The following is a 19,488-nucleotide window of genomic DNA, read 5'->3' as shown; positions in this document are numbered from 1 at the left end:
TTAATGTAATCATGTAGCTGCAGGGCTTTCCATAAGAGTCAAATCTTTACGCTCGTTGGTCATTTGCGACAGACAAATATGTTCTGCTTCATTAGATTGAGACAATGAAAGAAGCCCGGTTCTTTTGCCCTCCACTCATCCCTTTTTCCTCCTCCGTCTGCCCTACTGTTTTTCTTACCCACGTATTTCTTTCATTCTTTTGCCATTTTATGCTCTTCTGTTCTATTTCCTGTCCTTTCAGCTTCCTGCTTCCTTCTCCTCCTCCTCCTCGTTTCCTCTTTTTGAGTCTTTTTGAGGTCGAGTTACAAATTTATCTCAGCGTGTTCCTCTGCTATAATATGGTGTGACCACTTGCAGAGTTTCGAAGCCAGATTTTCAATCCAAGGCTCTCAGCGAAACAACAGTAGCAGTTTAGCTGTGGAAAACAGTTCCTTTCTACCTTGATGTTTAGGAGGCCGCCGGGGTTCTCCTTGGAGATGCTTTGTTGCATTGGGTGGAATCGCTGTGTGTGTGTGTGTGTGTGTGTGTGTGTGTGTGTGTGTCTTTAATTGGGTCTTGTTTTGTGTGCTCCGTAGAGTTTGTCTCTGGGCAGTGCGTTAACTCTCGGCTAAAGCAGTGTGCTAATTGAGGCTTGTTAAATTTAACCGTTCTGTTGCCTCCCATTAGGAAGCAGGTCAGGCATGATGCAGACAAAATGTGGATTAATATGCGAGTGCGTGCTTGAGCTTGTGCAATGTCAGCCGTCCTTTAAAATGCTCCAAAGTAACACATTTACAGTCGCTAATGCATTTGTGCCATGTCTGTAATCAAAAATGTGCAAAAATGTTGTTTTTATTTATAATGTATGTTATCTTTGTTCATTAAGGCTAGACTTTATGCAATTACTCGAACGCATATGTTGCTGGCTTTGTCAGGCATTTCAAATGTTTACACTAGAAGTACTTACAGGTCAAATTGATTTGTTCCCGGCTTGAAACCTGGAACCAGCCTAAGACGGTTTGCTTAGTTGGTCTATGAGCCGAAGGCCAGTTTGGCCTGATGGGAGAATATCTTGAACCAACGTAGAGTAGTTTAAAGTGAAACTTTGATGTATCTGTATTTTAATGCATCTGTAAACCTGCCCATTTATCACAATCAAATGGCTTATTTTATTTGCTATCTTTGTCTTGTTTGTAGTCAAAATATCTAAAAAAAATCTTAAATCAAGATACTATTACTATATGAAAACTAAATAAAAAATAAAACTAAATGAAGTATTAAAACAAGAGTATTTACTTAAGCAAAATGCACTTTATTTTTTTTTACCCTAGAAACAAGACTAAATATCTTGTTGTTTTGCTTATCTAGCAAAAGTATATTGATTTAAATATTTTTAGATATTTATACTAGAAACAAGACAAAAATACTAAGTCAAATAAGCCATTTTTGCAGTGTTGAGAGGTCATGAACGAAAATTCAGTCAACATTTATGTAACAAAAGAAGATAATTTGAAGAATGCTTGTGACCAGAACTTTTTAAACGATTTGGGGTGGATAACAGATAAGTTTTCATTTTTGGGTGGGCTTTCCCTTTAAAGTCATGACGCAATGGAAGTAGCACTAGGTCATTCTTCCTTTGGGGTGGGCACTTGGTTTAATCCATCATTTGGAAAGAAGAGGACTCGAATATGATCTCACACTTGATTCTGAAAAAGGGGTTTGGTTTTCTCAGCAAGATTACCAACAAAGCAAGAATGTATTTTAAGAATGTTCGGCATGCCAACAGTGCATCCTCATACTTGCTTAAAGTACATTAGTGGCCTTAGACATGATTCCTTCCAAGTGCATGTCAAAATATAATGACATCTAGATGATAAATTGATCATTTAGAGCTTTGTCCCATCATCATGTACTAGCTTCTCCACTTGGGCCCTCAAGAAATCTCAAAACAGGCACACACACACACACACACACACACACACACACACACACCAAGCTGCCGCTATCGCTTTTATTGTTTCCCTCTCCATTTAGACATCCCCTCAAGCTCAAACTGATCTTTAGAAGGAAAAAACATCCCATAACACTTACACACTCACAAGCGCATATACAGACTTCAGCATGTGAATGCTGCAATATCAACTGCCCTGAAGCAGCCCGAGGAATAGAATTGAAGTGCTCTACACACAAACACACACATTTCCTCATATCAGTAGAAGATACGAAGTGTCTTCTGACTGCTTTGAATATTAGACTGGAATGCAGCCAAGTTGTAAACACACACACACACACACAATCTCATGCATGTCTGAGAACATAAAGCTTTTTAAATGACTCCAACCTCTATGTGAACTTGACGTCTACTGGTTTCAATTAAATCTCATGTTCTCTTCCCAGAAACACCCGTGCATGATCCCAGGGTCAGCCAGGGTCACATTCGTCCCCCAAAACAGGATGCATCAACCCCCACTCCCCTCCAAAATGTCCAGAATGTCTCTTAGACGTGAACAAGTACAGAGCTTTGTGCTAAAAATAAGAGTAGAGAATGGATCATTTCACATGCGCTGGAACAGGCCTGTCATAGAGCATTACACACACATTTTGACTCATCTTTCGCTCTCAACAGTCTATTCATGCCATTTTGGGGGCTGTGTGATGGTGCGCCTGGGTGTTTAGGGAGGAAATGTATGCGCTTTCTGCTGGTGGGCTTGGATTGGAGTTACACCAGGCTTAATTCCACCGACTCTCTCTGTGTGTGTGTGCTCGGCCGCCTCCTCTGCGCTCTTGTGGGTTTGCGCTATTATATTATAATCCTCATAAATATTTATGCACACCGAAAGATTCAGGAGCAAACACTTATTAGCCTATATGCAGAATGAAGTAGGTCAGCATGCACATGCACGCTCTCACATACATATGCACGTGAACATATACTTCAAACAGCTCCGGTGCACTGAGACAGCAAGGCTCTACCCCCTCTCTCTCTTTTTCACAACTCTATTTCTCTTTTTTTGCTTCTGTCGCATGGCACTGAAGACACCAGAGGTTCTTTTGTGTGTTTGGGTGAGAAGGAGAAGGACAATTTGGGCACTGTGGCATGCTTTCAATCAGCACAAAAATCTCTCCGTTTTGGAAAACAAAAAAATGTAAAAAAAAAAATGCTATAAAATGATTCGACACTACTTTCAGAGGTTTCAGATTCACCGTGAGTCCCTTCACATTTATCGTGAGCTTCTTAACCTTTTGTGTTAAACGTACACGGTCGACATCTCTGTGATTAATATGGTTTCTGTCTTTTGTGTGCCTAAGCGTGTGCAAAACCATTGAATGCCACAGCATTTCCCAGGGTTCCACCAAATAGTTTGAGAACTACCTCCATTTCTAAATATTTGATCGTCTTCCTGCACACAATAGCCACTCTCACACATTCACACATTTAAATGACAGCAGATGACATTCTCACCCCTGAGGAAGCAGCAGCCGGTGACTCATAAATTCAAAAGAATGGCAAATTCTGAACATTCCAATAGAACACAGCAGGAGAAACAGGACGCTGCATATTTCAATTCAAGACGTCATGCTGCTTTAACTTATTTTCTCTTTCTTCGTCTCGTTTCCTCCAGAGACAAAACCAGGAATTCCATGCACAACTTTATTTTATTATTTGCAGTTGAGAAACATTGTGACCCTAGCAACTTTTTGTTGTTTTCTCATTTTTAAAATCAGGTATGCCTTGTTTAGGCAGCATTTTCCAGAAAACTGGATCATTTTAGACAAAATTATGATTTTTGTGGTTCACGTGCTCTAAATGTGAGATAATTTCAGACCTAGAACGCATTCATTTCCGTTTAACAAAACCCCATAAATGAAATACAACTTAACATGAAACGAATGTATTTTTCAAAGGTTCTGTTTTTCGCATTCACACTGAACAGAATTCAAGAAAAACATCTGCATTTTGTAACAGATCGTTAAACATTCAGTCGAAGCTGTTGAGACGGTTCTTAGGAATTCTGTTTCTCTCTCTCTCTCCCTCCCTCGTGCACCTCCATGAATACTTTCACATTTGTGCTTTATAATAGTACTATCACACTCCTCATCGGGTTTATTGTGCACAAATCAATACGCATTGAGCCACATAATGGCAGGACAGTAATGTGAATGAGTTATTGTAGCTGTCCTGGTTCTATAGCCCTGTATTTGGCCTTCAGTACCACAGAAGCATGAACACAAATAGAAACACGTGTGTTTCGGTGCTCATTCATTAGACTCCAGCTGTCACTGACTGTGACCGAATGAGGTTTGGTGTCGCACAGTGTCATTACACTCACTGTAATCATATGATTTGACTATAAAAAAGCCAACAATGTTTCTCTGCCTGCATTGTACAAGTGTGTTAGTTAATCTTTATGTGTAGAAGAAAATCTTAGATTATCACCATGGTAACTATTTCCTTCAAAATGCCACATAGTTATTGTTAATGAAGTAAAATCAATACATTAATATGGATTTTATTTTAAAAAATTACATTGCTGGCTGCCTAAGTCTTTTTTGTTCTTGTTGTTGTTTTTTAAATACCTTCATGTCATGTTAGCTGATCCTACCATGATAGATCTTTTATTGATCACGGTAAATCCGATATTGATGTGTGCAAGTTTGATCAAATTGCAACGCCAGCATCAAAATAAAAATCCTATAAATCTCTCCTAAGACAGGAAGCATTTTTAATCAAGATCAGACGCTGGTCAACTTTGCTTACTATTGACCGAGGCTTTCTGTTGAATTGCAGAAAGAAAAATGCGCTGTGCTCAAATAAGAGGAAATGTAAATCACAGCAGCCTGAGTGCATGAGTTACCCATTAGCAAAAATTAAAAGAAGGAATTTTTTATGCATTTACAGGATTTTTTACATATTTAATAAGGCTTTTAAAAACAGATTAAATAGTAAACAGTTTGCATGTTATATTACTGTAGATACAGCAGTGAAAGTACAGTAAAAAATGACCTCATAAAAGCCCAAGATGGATTTAGTTGGACAGCAAAGTCCCCACCGACTGGCTAACTAATACTAGCTTGATCCTGACCCCATATCCTTCAAGTCCAGTTTATCCACTACTAAACTAGCTTAGACCAGCAAACGACTATAAATAACAAGCTTAAAGAAGCTAGAAACCGCATTAGATTAGCCACAACCTGAATTTTCCAGTTGAATGCATGCTTTGTTTTATTGGCTTTATTTTTAACAGCATTAGTTATTGCTGGGTGTCCAAAAAATAATTTATTATATAGCCTATGCAATTATTTATTCCGTTAATGCTATTGCTCATGCTTAAGTCTAGTGATCTTAATTATTTCAAACAGTGCAATTCATTGATTTGATTTAATTAACATGTTATTAAAGTAAATATTAATTAATAAAAACAATTTAATTAAATTAATAAAAATAATTTATTTATTTTTCATTTTATTTTATTACTTTTGCACATATAGAGTTAGTGATTTGAAGAAACCTCTGATTATTTAAAGTGTTCATTATTGAAATTATGTATTTATATAACCCCCCCACACACACACACACACAAAAAAAAAAAACTATACAACTATCTAAAACTATAGTATTACTGTATTTATTATTTATTATAACAATTGCTTTAAACAAACCCCAAACCCCAATTTTTTTTCGGGATGCGGGAGGTGTTTGGCAGGGTTTGTCAGGTAGTCTGTAGTTAAAGGACTGGATCTGGATTGGGTGTTTGGTGCCATGAGAACACTGACGGCATGTCCCACTCCAAAACTCTGGAATCTGGACGTCATCCCAACTGTTTATGGAAAATGAGTTGAACTCCCATGAGTAGTGCTGTCTGCTGCCCTGCCACACTGGGAAAGCTGAGACACGCATATCGGGTATCTCTTCAGTCGCCCGGGGCCGATGAACCCGAGCAGGATCCGTCCGGCGGGGAGGGACAACTGTCCTTCACTCTGCCCTAGATGGGCGTCTCAGCGCATCATGCGAGCTTAAAAGACCTCGATGCCCTGCTCTGAGACTGTTGCTTTAAAACATACAAACAAGCAGGGGAGAGGGAGAAAGAAGGAGGGAGAGAACGACGGAGAGGGACCAATAGTTCTCTATTTGTGGGAATGTTTGTGTTGGGCGAACTGAGAGCTGTTATTCTGGGAATTTGTCCTGCAGTGCAGGGAGAGAGACCAGTGAGACCGATTTCATTTGGAAGACGGGATCTGAGTCACACAGAAGTCACAGTCTCGGTCTCCCATGGGGCATTTCTGAGGATTAAAGCGAGAAGGGATGAGAAAATGAAAGAAGAGAACGCAGAAAGGAGAGCAGCATTACCTGGGGACCTTTTCTCCCACACACACCTGTGTTGAGAGGGGATTATTGGAACACACACCTGTGCACCTGTGTGCTTTTCAGTCATGGAGGCGATGCTTATGAGTCTGGGAGAGAGTATGTGTGTGAGGCACAGTGCATTATGGGATGTGACTTCGGCCGCCCTCAGAAGACTGAGGCACACACATATCAGAGCTCCTGACATCCTGGTCCGAGCCGTCTACCAGGTATGAACAGGACTAGTCACTTTGAGTCATTTTCAACAAATCATAATGACTATCTATCTATCTATCTATCTATCTATCTATCTATCTATCTATCTATCTTATACATTTATACAATATTACACAATAAGTTAGTTTTACAGTTTACTTTTAAACAATATTTTTTTATTTAAATACAAACATAATATGTATAATAGGTAGTAAAACATTAAAATAATGAGATTTAAAATATTGTATTACAATAAGAATAAATTAATTGTGTTTTTAAAATATAACAAAAATTATATTTATCACTCTAAAAAAATAAAATAAATAGTTTTTTATCATTTTGTATGGATTGGATACATTTTAAAATACAATATCACTATAATGTATGTATTAAGTATTTTTGCATGTAGTAAGTATTTTTGCTCATAGTTTTATGTTTTCAAATTGGGTCTGTCTGTACAGACATCAATGATACCTTGATATTTATATTTTTAAATAAATTTGCATTTAGTAACTGTTTTAATATTAAATATTATATATTCACATCTTATATACATATTCATAATATATATTAGTTTAATTAATTTTGTCTAGTTTCATTTGTGAAATATAAAATAAACAATAATTTCTATTCTAAATAAAACATTTTTAATTCAATGTACTTATTTAGATTTGTACACTAAATTATTTTGTTGCTTAAAACTATAGCTCATACTTAGGGTGAGTGATTTGAATTAACTTCTAATCCAAAGTACTTTCACATGTACGTTAAATCGTCTTGTACTGGTTGTTTGTACAAACACGTATAATACTTTAAATCTGATTTATAATTTTGGGGTAAAAATGGGTAAAAAGTGAGCCATATGTAGTGACCAGGATCTAGTTGCACTAACTGCTTAGAGTAGCCATCTAATTAGTTTTTATCTAATGAGACAGATCATAGCAACACCGTATACCATCCACAACACCCTGGCATTCCTTCAGTGAGTTTTGCATGGACAGGTCACCCTCACATTTCACCCTAATAATGTAAACCTCTAATGATTATTTTTGATATCATGCCTTAATTAGGTTGTGTTGTGAGCTATAAAGTGTATTAGCGTTGCTATGGTGGTTTCTAGGGGCTTGAGTCACACTGTCTCACGGTCATGAAAACAGCTCTCCGCGGGAGTCTACTCTTCCATCTCTCTCTCTCACATACAGATAGATCAGTATTCAGGTTGTGTCTCCCCTACCTTCCTTCTGTGTGAACAGAACACAGCAGAGTGAATCTCAGAGTTTTCATCTCTCTGCGACATACCTGAAAAAATGACAGCTAACTTTTCATCTGTTCCAAGGCTGATGTATAACAGGCTGCTGCTATAGAAACAGAGCTGACAGAAACGAATAAAGCTACAGACATTTCTCGCAGAGTGCTTTGCATAACCATGGTATTATCATCTTATATTATAGACACTGGAAGTAATATGGAGCACAACGTAAATTTAAAGTGAATGTGTTTTTGTTTTAGGACAACTTTGGTGAAAGGCTTTTGATCCACTTCAAATGTTCCAAAGTGTGTATATATATATATATATATATATATATATATATATATATATATATATATATATATATATATATATATATATATATATATATATATATATATATATCCCCATATTATTCAGAACCTTATAATATTTATTACAATGTAATATTTTAGAATTTAAATCTTTGCAATTTAAAGGACTAATAATGTTTCAAATAATATGAAAATATATTTATAAATTTGTAAATTATTTTTATTTTTCTAAAAAATGGTGTCATTTCAATGCTGGTGCTAATGACATATAATAATTTTTGTATCATATTTAGATTAAATATATTTCAAAGGACTGTAGTCTCTGTGCTGACAAAGAGCCAGGTGACTTTTGACCCTCTTCATGTGAAGCTTGACCATAGAAATGACGACTAGAATCTCAAGATTACAAAACGAAACAACAGCCCTGCATAACCTATGAGCCAATCTCACAGAGACCACCCAAAATGACCTTTGAGTTTGACCGGATGGTGTTCTCGGTGTCTGCAGTGTGATTCATGCCTTTATTGTCCGTAAAACCACATACACACATACATTGTGATAGTAATGGCTTTAGCATGGCTAGTAAATATGAAGAACATACATTATGGCACATTTAAGAGACGAGGAGGAGCTTCCTAACGCATTCTTTCCACATCCATACACACACATACACTTTCCTTGCAGGCCGCAGTGTTTGATCCAGCAGGTATTTCCTTGGGAGACCCTTCACCCCCCTCTCCCCTTTTCCTTTCATTCTACTTACCAGAAAAACAAGTCTCCCTCTTTCTCTCTCTCTCTCTCTCTCTCTCTCTCTCTCTTCTTTTTCAAGCCCAGCTGAGTCCGTCAGCCTCAGTGAAGGCATTATCCTTGCGTCTTAATACACAGCCATAGAGCTGCTTTTGTTCCATTTAAGCTGCTAATTGTGTGTCTCTCAGAGGGTGTGTGAGAGAACGAGTGAATGTGAGAGAAAGCGAAAACTCTCGAGGTTAATTTAGGGCCCAGAATATAGTTCATGTTTTTAAATTTCCCTCTGATATATATATATATAAATATATACACAACTAACTGACTGAATATATCCTCGCCTTTTCTGCTCAGCATGTTCTGATTTATAGCATGTGGTGAAAGGAACAGCTTAATGTCATTTTACTAACAAACCTTTACTAACAAGTAGTTGTTTGTGATTTCTGAATACAGTGTATTGCACACTAGCTGACAAGATGTTAAGGTGTTATAGGTAGTTAGCAGGCCAGTGTTATGCAGTTGTTAAGGTGTTTTGAATTTTTTTGATGGGTGGTTGCTGTGGTGTTACCATGGTATTTACTGTAATCCTGGTCTTAGTAAATATACCACTTACAGATACATTTAAATAAGTGCGGTACTACAGATGTACATATATTAAAACACATAGTATTGTAATGGTATTTTTTGAAATACCTTTTCGTAAATGTAAACACTTCATGATATACAGTGGTAATAACAGTATGTAATTTTTTTATTGTTTGATTTAATATTTAGCTTTTATTTGCTTTTATTTCTAAAAGTTTTTTAGTTATTTACCGTGGAAACCAATGCTATTTTAGTATTTTGAATACTTTTACAGTTTTTACTAATGTTTTGAATTGTCTTTTGTTTTAATTGATTTTCAGTTTTCATTTTAATTTGAGTTATGTGTTTTTGCATTTTTAGTGGTTTTGTATATTTCTATTTAGCTCTAATTTATTTCTGTTTTTAATTATTCTTTTCCAGGTTTTAGAGCATTTAGATATCAAATCAACATTTCTAAATTCTTTTTTGTTTTTTAAGTTTTTATGGGTTTTTTTACACAAGTTTTTTTTTTTATTTTTTTCAAGTTAACTAGCTTTAGTTAACAACAACACCACTTACTGGATCCACAGCACGTTACTTCTTTGTAAGAGATGTTGTGCTGAGAACCATGGGAAGGGTCCATAAAGGAATTTCCTTTTACTTAAATTGAATATCAGTGTGTGTGTGTGTGTTTGTGTGTGTGTGTGTGTGTGTGTGTGTTTTAATGTAGCCGTGTTCAAGCAGTCTTTCCTGCAGTCTTTTCCTCTCTGTTTTGACCGGCATGGCCTGAATTTGAGGGAAATACCATTTTCTCCGGTTTGAGTGCAAAGTGCCACCCCTGCAGCTGCTGTTGAATGGACTCTTCCGCTTCAAACCCTGTAGAGAGAGCTCAGGTCTGCAGCAGGACACACATCTATTCTTCTGAGTCTGTTTCTCTCTTCGGTCCACAATCCGTCAGTTTGTTTCCCAGCTGCGGAGCAGGTAAATGGTCCGTGCTGCTCCGGGATCCTTCCTGTCTCACTGTGATATCAGAGAGGAAAAATTTACGAGCCTTCTGGAGCTGTTCGGCCTTGTCTCATTCCAAACTGGAATGCTCCAAACATCACATCAGACGCAACCGAACACACACTCTGATACGCCACAGCTGTATTTATTCACAACGGTATTTTCCCAGAACATAATGTGTGTTAATCGCTTTGCACATTCTTCACTGGTGATTTCAGGCCTTCGTTTGGAAGTGGTGTTATCACGCTGATCAGAGTGTGTTTATGTGTGTGTCGGAGCTGCTGACGGGGTGATTGTGTGATTGAGTGCCTTATCATTTCAGACGTTTAGGCTGCAGATGCTGTGTGGGAGCGAGCGACTGCAAGAAACGTTTAACTGTTTGTTATGATTCAAAAATGCAAATAGGTAAGGCAGATGCTGAAAATGGATCTAACCGAAAGGAGGTGATGAAATGAATATGCAAGTCGGACTGGTTTCCCAGAGGGGAAGTTTATTGCTCTTTCATGCCTCCGGAGATTTACAGAAGTTCTTAATTAAGCTTCATTTAAAGTATCAGCTTAAAATCTCTATAAATCCTTAGGAGAAATACAAAAGACTCAGCTGTTGACATACAGTAGGAGTATGGAGTTCTAAATGAATTTGGCTAGCATTGGTCTTAAAGGAATGTTTAAGAAATGCGTAAGAAAGTGATAAGCCATGGTGGCCAGGGTAGCCGTGGTGTCCTGATTGGTCGCCAGTGAGTTGATAAAGTGTTTTGATTGGTTGCTGGTGGTTCGTGTGATTGTACTGAATGAACCTTCACTTCGTTATGATGTATTGGTTGGTTTCCAGGGTGTTGCTATGCAGCTGCTAAATAGTTTTGAATGGAAAGCTTTTTCTTTTATGTGGGTGGGGAAAAATGTATATGCCACGTGTGCATAATTTTTGCTGTCACGCATACTAGAATATAAACGGGTTTTAAACAGGAGTTTTATCCATGCATGTACTTTTTTTTCCATGTACATTCATTTTTTTGAGTCCTATAATAGTGGTATAGCATAAATATCGATTTATGGAAATAGCCTTCTCATCTCTTGCTGTAATTTAATCATGCCTTACTGACGTAGTGAAGTGACACAGATTACTTTGGGCTTAGTCCAGCAGTTCTCTAATCGTGGGATTTCCCTGTGTGTGTGTGTGTGTGTGTAATCTAGTGGGATTACATTCAAATGCATGTGATTAGTGTGTATAGGCCGGGTCACACACATACTGAGATGAGGGAATCCTTAGATTTACTGGGTTGGACAAGGATATGAGAGTATGAGATGACTGATGATTATGTTTGTATTTTCTTTGATGTGATGGTGATGTGGATAGAATAAATGACTCTGCCGTTTAACAGCAGTTGATAATGTGCATAAAAAATACAATTGCATATTATTTTCACAATAATTAATTGCATATTAAATCGCCTGCTATGCGTTTCATTATCGCTAATGGCTTTAACAAATAGGTCTATAAATTCCTCTGAATTGAATTATAATTTAATTTTGATTTACAATTTATGATTTTGTTTGTGTCATTAATACAGAAGAGCTTAATCATAAAGAATGTGGATCGTGAAGTGAAATGAAAAAGAAAATAAAAGTGTACACACACACACACGTATGTGCCAAATCAGCATAATAGAATGATTTTTAACGAATCATGTGACTCTGAATCCTTAATGATGCCGTATGTATGTATATAATAATTTAATTAAATAATAATAATAATTTTTATAAAAAAGAGAGATATTAGACCACATCTGAACTGTTTGTTGGTGGGCGAGAAGGGAAGAGATTCTTAATGAACTTCCTGTTGAAATGATGAAGACTTTGGCTGACCTCCGCCATGAGCCTTGACAAGCTGTCATATTCAGAGCTGAAAACTGGCATATTCAAGAAAATTGCCTTAATTACAGTCAGAATCTCCCACATCATCCTTGGTGACCTATAACCCGATCCAGCGCATCATTAAGCTGTATTAATATTTCATGCAAACACACTCTCAGCCTGCTCAAGCCTAAACTGAAGACATTTAATCTGTGTGTCAATAATTCACATCTCATAATAAATAAATCAGTAATGAAGTTACAGGTGAATGACATCAGTATTATTGTGTGGTTAAAGGACAAGAGTGTGTTCGTAATATATGTGAAAGAATGCTACATAATATTGTCACATGATCTCATTATTAGAATGAGATTATAATAGATATATGTTCAGAATTACAGTTATATTTGTCATGCTCAAAATGTAAGATGAAGTTGAGCATGTTGCACTGAAAGATTCTTTACCCAGCATAGTGTGATCTACTTCTATACTGCGCATTTGGCAAATATAGAAGACTATCAGGGGATTGCAGATAGAAAACTTGCATACTGTGCACAATACTGCACACTCCGGTATGGTTATGTTTGGTTATGGTTGTGTTTTTAATGCATAGAGAGAACAAATCTATTATAAATGTCGTCTAAAGCAGGATCTTTCGGCTCTGAGGAATTCCAGATCTGACTTACGCAGCTTCCAGGAAGGCTCTCTAGACATGACAGGTGTGCAGAGATGAGATTTGATTTAGTGCCAGTCAGGAATTGAGAGATAAATGCACCTGGAGCCACAATCTGTTACTATGGTGATACATGTGACTAATAGTGACATCAGCGCGTTAAGAAGAGGTTGAAATGCTGATATATTGGTATTTGAATTGTAAACAAGGATTAAGAGAGTTGTGTGTGTGTGTGTGTGTGTGTGTTTTTAATCAGCCAGACATTTTGGCAGGATATCCAAGGCTAATTTGCATAGCTTGTCTTGATAAGATACACAGTCTAAGAATCTCATGGTTTATTTTCTTTCTTTATGTTTTAATTTATTTTTAAAAAGTTTATTAATGTATATTTAAGTAATGAGAATTTAGGTAATTTTAGCAAACTTTCACCGAGGTCTGGTTCCATTCTGCTGCTATATGTATTTGCTATTTTTATTTATCCAATTAATTCCTCGCAGATTAAAAAATAGGCTGTAAACAGCAGTTCATATTGGCTGTAATTGTGTCTGGGAGAGAGTGTTGCTTCTTCCTGTTTGAGAAAGTGATATGAAGGGTAGTCAAGGCCAGCTGTCCCGCTCATTTCCTCTCTTTCCGTTTGATATTCTGTGTATTAGTTATTGTGATGGGTCATGAAGTTTATTGCGTCTGCAGTTCCTGCACAACACAGCCAATTAGAGATTCAGCCAATCAAGTTCTCGCACCTGACTTGAACATTACCAATCACAGCTTCTGTGAGAAACAGTTGAGATGGGCATTTATGCAGCGGCCCGGTCAAAGTGATTGATTTACACTCGTTTAATTATAAATGTGTGAGGGACAGTAGGAGAGAAAGAGATATGTGGAAACTGTCCACTTAGTCTACTATGAAAGTGACACACGATGATGTACTTGTGACTGTGTGTGTGAGAGAAATTCACTTTTAAACTGTTAATGCAAGAGTTTGTGTGTGTGTGTGTGTGTGTGTGTGTGTGTGTGTGTGCCTCACATATTATTGCATAACTAGTGTCTGTCCTAACTGAAATATAAGCATATAAACAGCAAATACATAATATTATTTATAATATTTGTAGCATATCATCTAATAAAAGAATTTCTTTTCAGATTTAAACACTGGCTAACATAGTATATTTATGTTCATTTACCCCTATTTAACATTTAGACCATATCTGCTGTCATCTAAAATAATTTAGCAATAGTAAATGGACTGTCTATATAGGCAGTTGACATTTTGGAAAGGAGCAGTTCTTGGGTGGAATAAAACATTTGTCAATTTAGAGCATAGTGTGTGTGTGTGTGTGTGTGTTTTATCTTGGGGGGTCCATAATATCCAGGAACACCTGAAGTCCATACACATCTCTATTTCAGTTTAATAAACTGCAGATGTGTGTGTGGCCCAGAATGCTCCTTCACTCACTCTTTTATCAACAAACTCCAAATTGCTCTAGTTTCTCCAGAATCCCAAGAATGCTTGACCGACTAAAGATGTTCTCTCATACAAAAATAGCCAACGGTGCTGCATGAAAGCATTCCTCTAAAACACAGCATGAGAAAACAGCTCAAGAGCGATGGGAAAAAAGAAAGTGTTTTTCCAATTACATTCAAAGGAATCGTCCAAAATGTTAAATTATGCAATTGTTTACTCAATCAGGCTTCAGAAAAGAAAAACACTTTGAACCTAGTCTGCACTTCACACAAAGTTGAATTACTGTATATGAGGGACAGATTAAATTCACTGATTATTTACAAAAAGTCTCCCACTTTGTTGAATTTCATATAGTGTTTTTGGTCATCCGTCACTGCAAATAGAAAAAAAACAGCATGATCTTGTCTCGTTTTGAATAATGAATCAACACAAGGCTGAAATGATACACAATTTTCATTTTTAGAGTGAACTATTTCTTTAAGACCCTTCCTAGATATGGTTTCCTCTTCAATGGATCATCATTCCCAGGAGAGCCCTTCATTAAACACACACACGCACACACACATACATACACACACACACAGTTTGTGAAGATGGGCGTACAAAGTGGCCGTATATGGTGAGAGCAGTGATGTGGTCTGTGGTCAGAGTGTGTAAGAAGCACAGACTCCATTGCTGTAAGTGATGCTGTAAGCTCTCTCTGTCTTCTGATGATTTCTGCTGCTCCACTGACTCATATACTCACTGAGGTTTATGTCCTGGTTCACACACACACTTTCTTTCACACTCTCAGAGATCATAGGATTCTGCTGACATGTGCACAATGAATGACACACATAGTCATGTGAGAGGACAGGAGATCTCATTTATTGATTCACACAGTTCCTGAGTCAGCAATCTGTTCATGTTACACACAGACTTTCTGTCCTTTATAACTAGTGACGATTATAGCACTTTTCTGAAAGCTTTTGTTTCGGTGAGCATAACACAAAGGGTTTTCTTCTTCTTTTTGTGGCTCAGCAGAATTCTGCTTGATAAATCATAACTTTAGCCTATATGTTGTTGCTTTTTTCAGATCATTTAAATAGTCAGTGTCAAATTTAAATGTTGTCCAAGAAACCTAACATAATATGAGACCATATGACTTGAATTAAAAAACACATAGTTTAAATTGGTTTTACATGTAACTGAGTCATTGAATCACTTATAGGCACTTGATTTGTTTCTGAATGAATCAGCATTTTTTAACACATTGGGTGAGAAAATGATTCATTCAATCACTCATTCAAATGGTCTCTTGATTTATTCCTGATGTTTGAAAGAAGTGGTTATCTAAATAAGTATTTGACTCATATAGACAGCCACCTAATCTGTTCCTGAATGATTCAAAATTTTGCTGGCAAGATTTGAATGATTCTTTGAATCACTCAGAGAAATGTTTCGCTTATAAAAACATAATTTTGAACAAATCAGTTGAGTCAGTCACTTATTGAATCGTTTGGCCACTTGATTAATGTCTGAATGAATCAGCTTTTTTTTAATTAATTGATTTAATGTTTCAGATAAAGAGTCACTTAAACATTCCAAAATGAACTAACTAATATCCTAAAATGCATGTCACACATATACATATGTGTAACATTAAATACTGTATTGGAATGTACTTGCCAAGTACTATATTTGTCTAGATATAACTTATTTCTAAGCATCTCTTTGTCTCTCATTCACATTCACAGCAGTCTCAGTTTCTGTTGCCAGAGATGGATTTGCATTCAGTAGTTCTACCCTCAATCAATATTCAAAAAGGCGTGAGAACAAAATGACTCAGCCTTTAACAGAGAAACCTTTACAATCACATAGAAAGCATAGAAAACTTCAAATAAAACTGTAGGTGAATGTGTTCCAGTAAGTTCCAGTAAACATTATCGACTCAATCGCTGTTTATCTGTTCTTGTTTATCTTATTTATTTGTTCCATGTGTTTCCAATGTATATGGTGGGATATATTTGTGTGTGTGGGTGTGTTATAGGCTAGAAGCTTTAGATGTTTAAGTTGTGTCTGTGTGTGTGTATGTGTGTGTGTAGTATACAGGCCAGATGGGAGTAAAGCTATGCAGTGAAATTACAGCAGGAGAGATCTCACACACGTTTGAAGTGCACGCATGTGGGTGTGTGTTGCTTTTTTTCCACAGATTTAACTGGAAACACATTTTCTTCTCTCATAACACACACATGCACTGACATGAGGCACGAAAAAAATCATTCCCAGTCTCTTTGTGCATATGGCCCCCTATTCTGAACTGGCTTCTATACGTAGAGAAGTTACAGGTCTCTTTAGACTATTCAATAACATTCTCACATACATCTGAACGCAGTTACGATCCTCGGTAGTCCAATAGCATACTCACCTGTACAGACACAGGTGCTTTGGTGTCCATTCCAAAAACGTTGTTGGATAACTATTTTACAGTGCACAATTACTCCTTTAATCCCTTTAAAGATCTGAAACTCTTTTATAACCCACGGCTAATACATCCATGGCTCTCCCATAAGGAAAATACCATAAATTTCTGCTGTTAACCTCACTCACACCTGGATCCGTGAAGACTCTGCATATAGAATTACACAAATTGACTATCAACGCGAGCACACGCTCACCAATGCTTACTGCAGAGACTGAGGGGGATCTTTGATGTGATTTAAAGGAGGTTTGTAACCGCTAAGATTATTCATAAAAAAACCTCTACCCACAACCAACATCCTACACCCTAAAGACTGAACCCCACCAAAGCCCTGTGGTTCATCCACCCCCAGCCCCTGAGCTGGATATGATGAGAACATGGCATATGAAAGGGCCACGGTTTGGTTTGGTGTAGACGGTTTTTGTGTTTATCATCCCAGCAGATTTTATGACTGTAGCATGAAACAGACAGCAGAGATTCACGGTAGTCTATTTGAATGATAAGGCACGCTGTTGCTACAAAGTCATAGCATTTTCTTTCTTTAAAGGATACAAATAGAGAAATTTTGAGCAAAGGAAAAGATTGAGCCATCATAATTTGTGGCGGTATTTGTTGTATGTGAAACTGCAGTTTAAACAGTCATCAAAATTCGAAGAAAATAACCCATTTATGATCAGAGCAACATGAGGGTGAGAAAATGATAAGCAATTTTTGTCCCTTTAATATTTTAGTTTGGCTTAGTTTGTCTTGTAATCTCCTATAATCGTATATGCACTACCATTTAGAAGTTTAGAATCTGTAAAATGTTGCTTAATTTATTTGGTCAAAAATACAGAAAAAATCTGTAATATTATGAAATATTAAATATACCATTGTCTATTTGATTATATTTTAAAATGCAATTTATTTCTGTGATGCAAAGCTACATTTTCTGCATCATTACTCCAGTCGTCAGTGTCACGTGATCCTTCAGAAATCATTCTGATGCTGCTCAGGAAACATTTCTTCTTATTTTTTTTACAGTTTAAAAAGTCTTCTCTTTCTTTGCTGGATAAAAGGTATTGTATATGTTGCTTTTTTCAGATGAAAATGAAAGTCTGTTTGTGAATGTGAGCAGCAAGGTTAAGGGATGAACTCCATCTTGACTCAATTATAGGTCAGCTCTGTTTACATCTAGTTCCAACATTATTGGCCACATACAGACACAACCTTTATACCCCTGTATGTGTGTATACATGCACACACACACACCAATAACATTCAATCCTTCCTCCGTTCAATTTCACGGTTTACGTCAGCCGTACAACCTGTCCTTATGTCCGCAGATGGAGAAGTGTAACCCATGTGACCGCCTTCCGAAAAATAACAAACCCCTCGAAATATACACACACATACACCCCACTTTGTCTCCGAGCCTGAGGCAGTGAGACAGAAATAACCAAACTCAGAGACTCCTAACCAGAACCATATTTCCTTTATTGAGGAAGCCAGAGAAGGCAAGAGAACTCGCTTTCCCATATATATATGTTATTTTTTTCCATTTTAAGGAAATTTCAGCCTTTCATTTTCTCAGGGAACATCGCAGTCTCTCCTTCTTGCACTCTTCTGGCTGCTTTAGACACAAAAGACGGTACGTATTAAACAAATTGAGGCTTTGGTCTGGCAGACATGGGCGGGATTGGTCTTTCAGAAGTTTATTTTAGAACTTCTCTCTCCCCAATCGCAGTCGTGTGAGCCTGGACATTCTCATTTATTCCGAAACGCCCCCACAGTATCAAGGGTTTCCTTTCGTACAAATATTCTCCTCCATCCACGCACAGAAATACACACACACACACACACTCACTCCCTGTTTTAAACAACGGGCTCTTGTGACACTGTTCGGACCTGTGCCCAGAGGAAGGGGCCAATAAATGAAGTCAAAATATGTATTGGAGAGCGCGGAGAGATCATGAGGGACTGTTTAAATTGGACAGTGGTGTTTCCGCTTTGGTTGAGTGTCCAAAATCAGCAGCGATATATGAACGGCCAGGATGTTGTGGTTCTCAGTCACCTTGCGTTACCTCCATTATGTTTCTCAAAGAACCTTTTAGCGAACAGTTCTTTAAAGAACCATTGTGTTAATATTCATTTTCTAAATGATCAGTTCTAAACAACCAAGAAGGTGCCTTGAATTCCAAAAAAGTTATGCCATTGTATTGAATAGCATATTGGTTCCCCAAAAGAACGTTCAAACCATGATTTTCTTTTAGTGTAAAGAACCTTTTAATAATCGAAAGAACAATTTAGACTGTAAAAAAATGAAATTTTGCGATGGAAAGGTTCCATGGGTGTAAAGCATTCTTGCAAATATCAATAAAGAGCCTTTATTTTTTAAAAGTGCATAATGATTCAAATCAGAGATGATGGATCGGACTGTCATCAGATCCAACAAATACACAGAGTTTCGTCTGACCTCAGCCACTTGTGTTTGTTTATCGATGGTGTTATCACCAGCAGTTGAATGATAATGAAATGTAAGCCTGCAGCCTAATTGCATTATTTGGAGTGTTGTTTGGAGTGTTTTTCAATTACTTTTCAAAGGCCTTCCCATGAGTATGCGTGAGAGAGTGATGAAGAGAGATG

At 37.1% G+C, this 19,488-nt stretch overlaps 1 protein-coding gene across 1 annotated transcript in view; it reads left to right on the top strand.

Moving 5' to 3' along the window:
- Positions 1–6,101: 6,101 nt before the first annotated feature.
- The window catches only part of frmd4a (FERM domain containing 4A), a 55,964-nt gene continuing 42,577 nt past the window's right edge, over positions 6,102–19,488 (top strand). The window contains 1 exon segment of the mRNA XM_043264830.1: positions 6,102–6,552. Within this exon segment, the coding sequence (XP_043120765.1) occupies positions 6,412–6,552 (141 nt within the window). The 5' untranslated portion in view covers positions 6,102–6,411.

The sequence above is a fragment of the Puntigrus tetrazona genome, chromosome 18, assembly GCF_018831695.1.
Source record: "Puntigrus tetrazona isolate hp1 chromosome 18, ASM1883169v1, whole genome shotgun sequence".
NCBI classification, from domain to species: Eukaryota; Metazoa; Chordata; class Actinopteri; order Cypriniformes; family Cyprinidae; genus Puntigrus; species Puntigrus tetrazona.
This window is presented reverse-complemented; position numbering and strand designations above follow the sequence as displayed.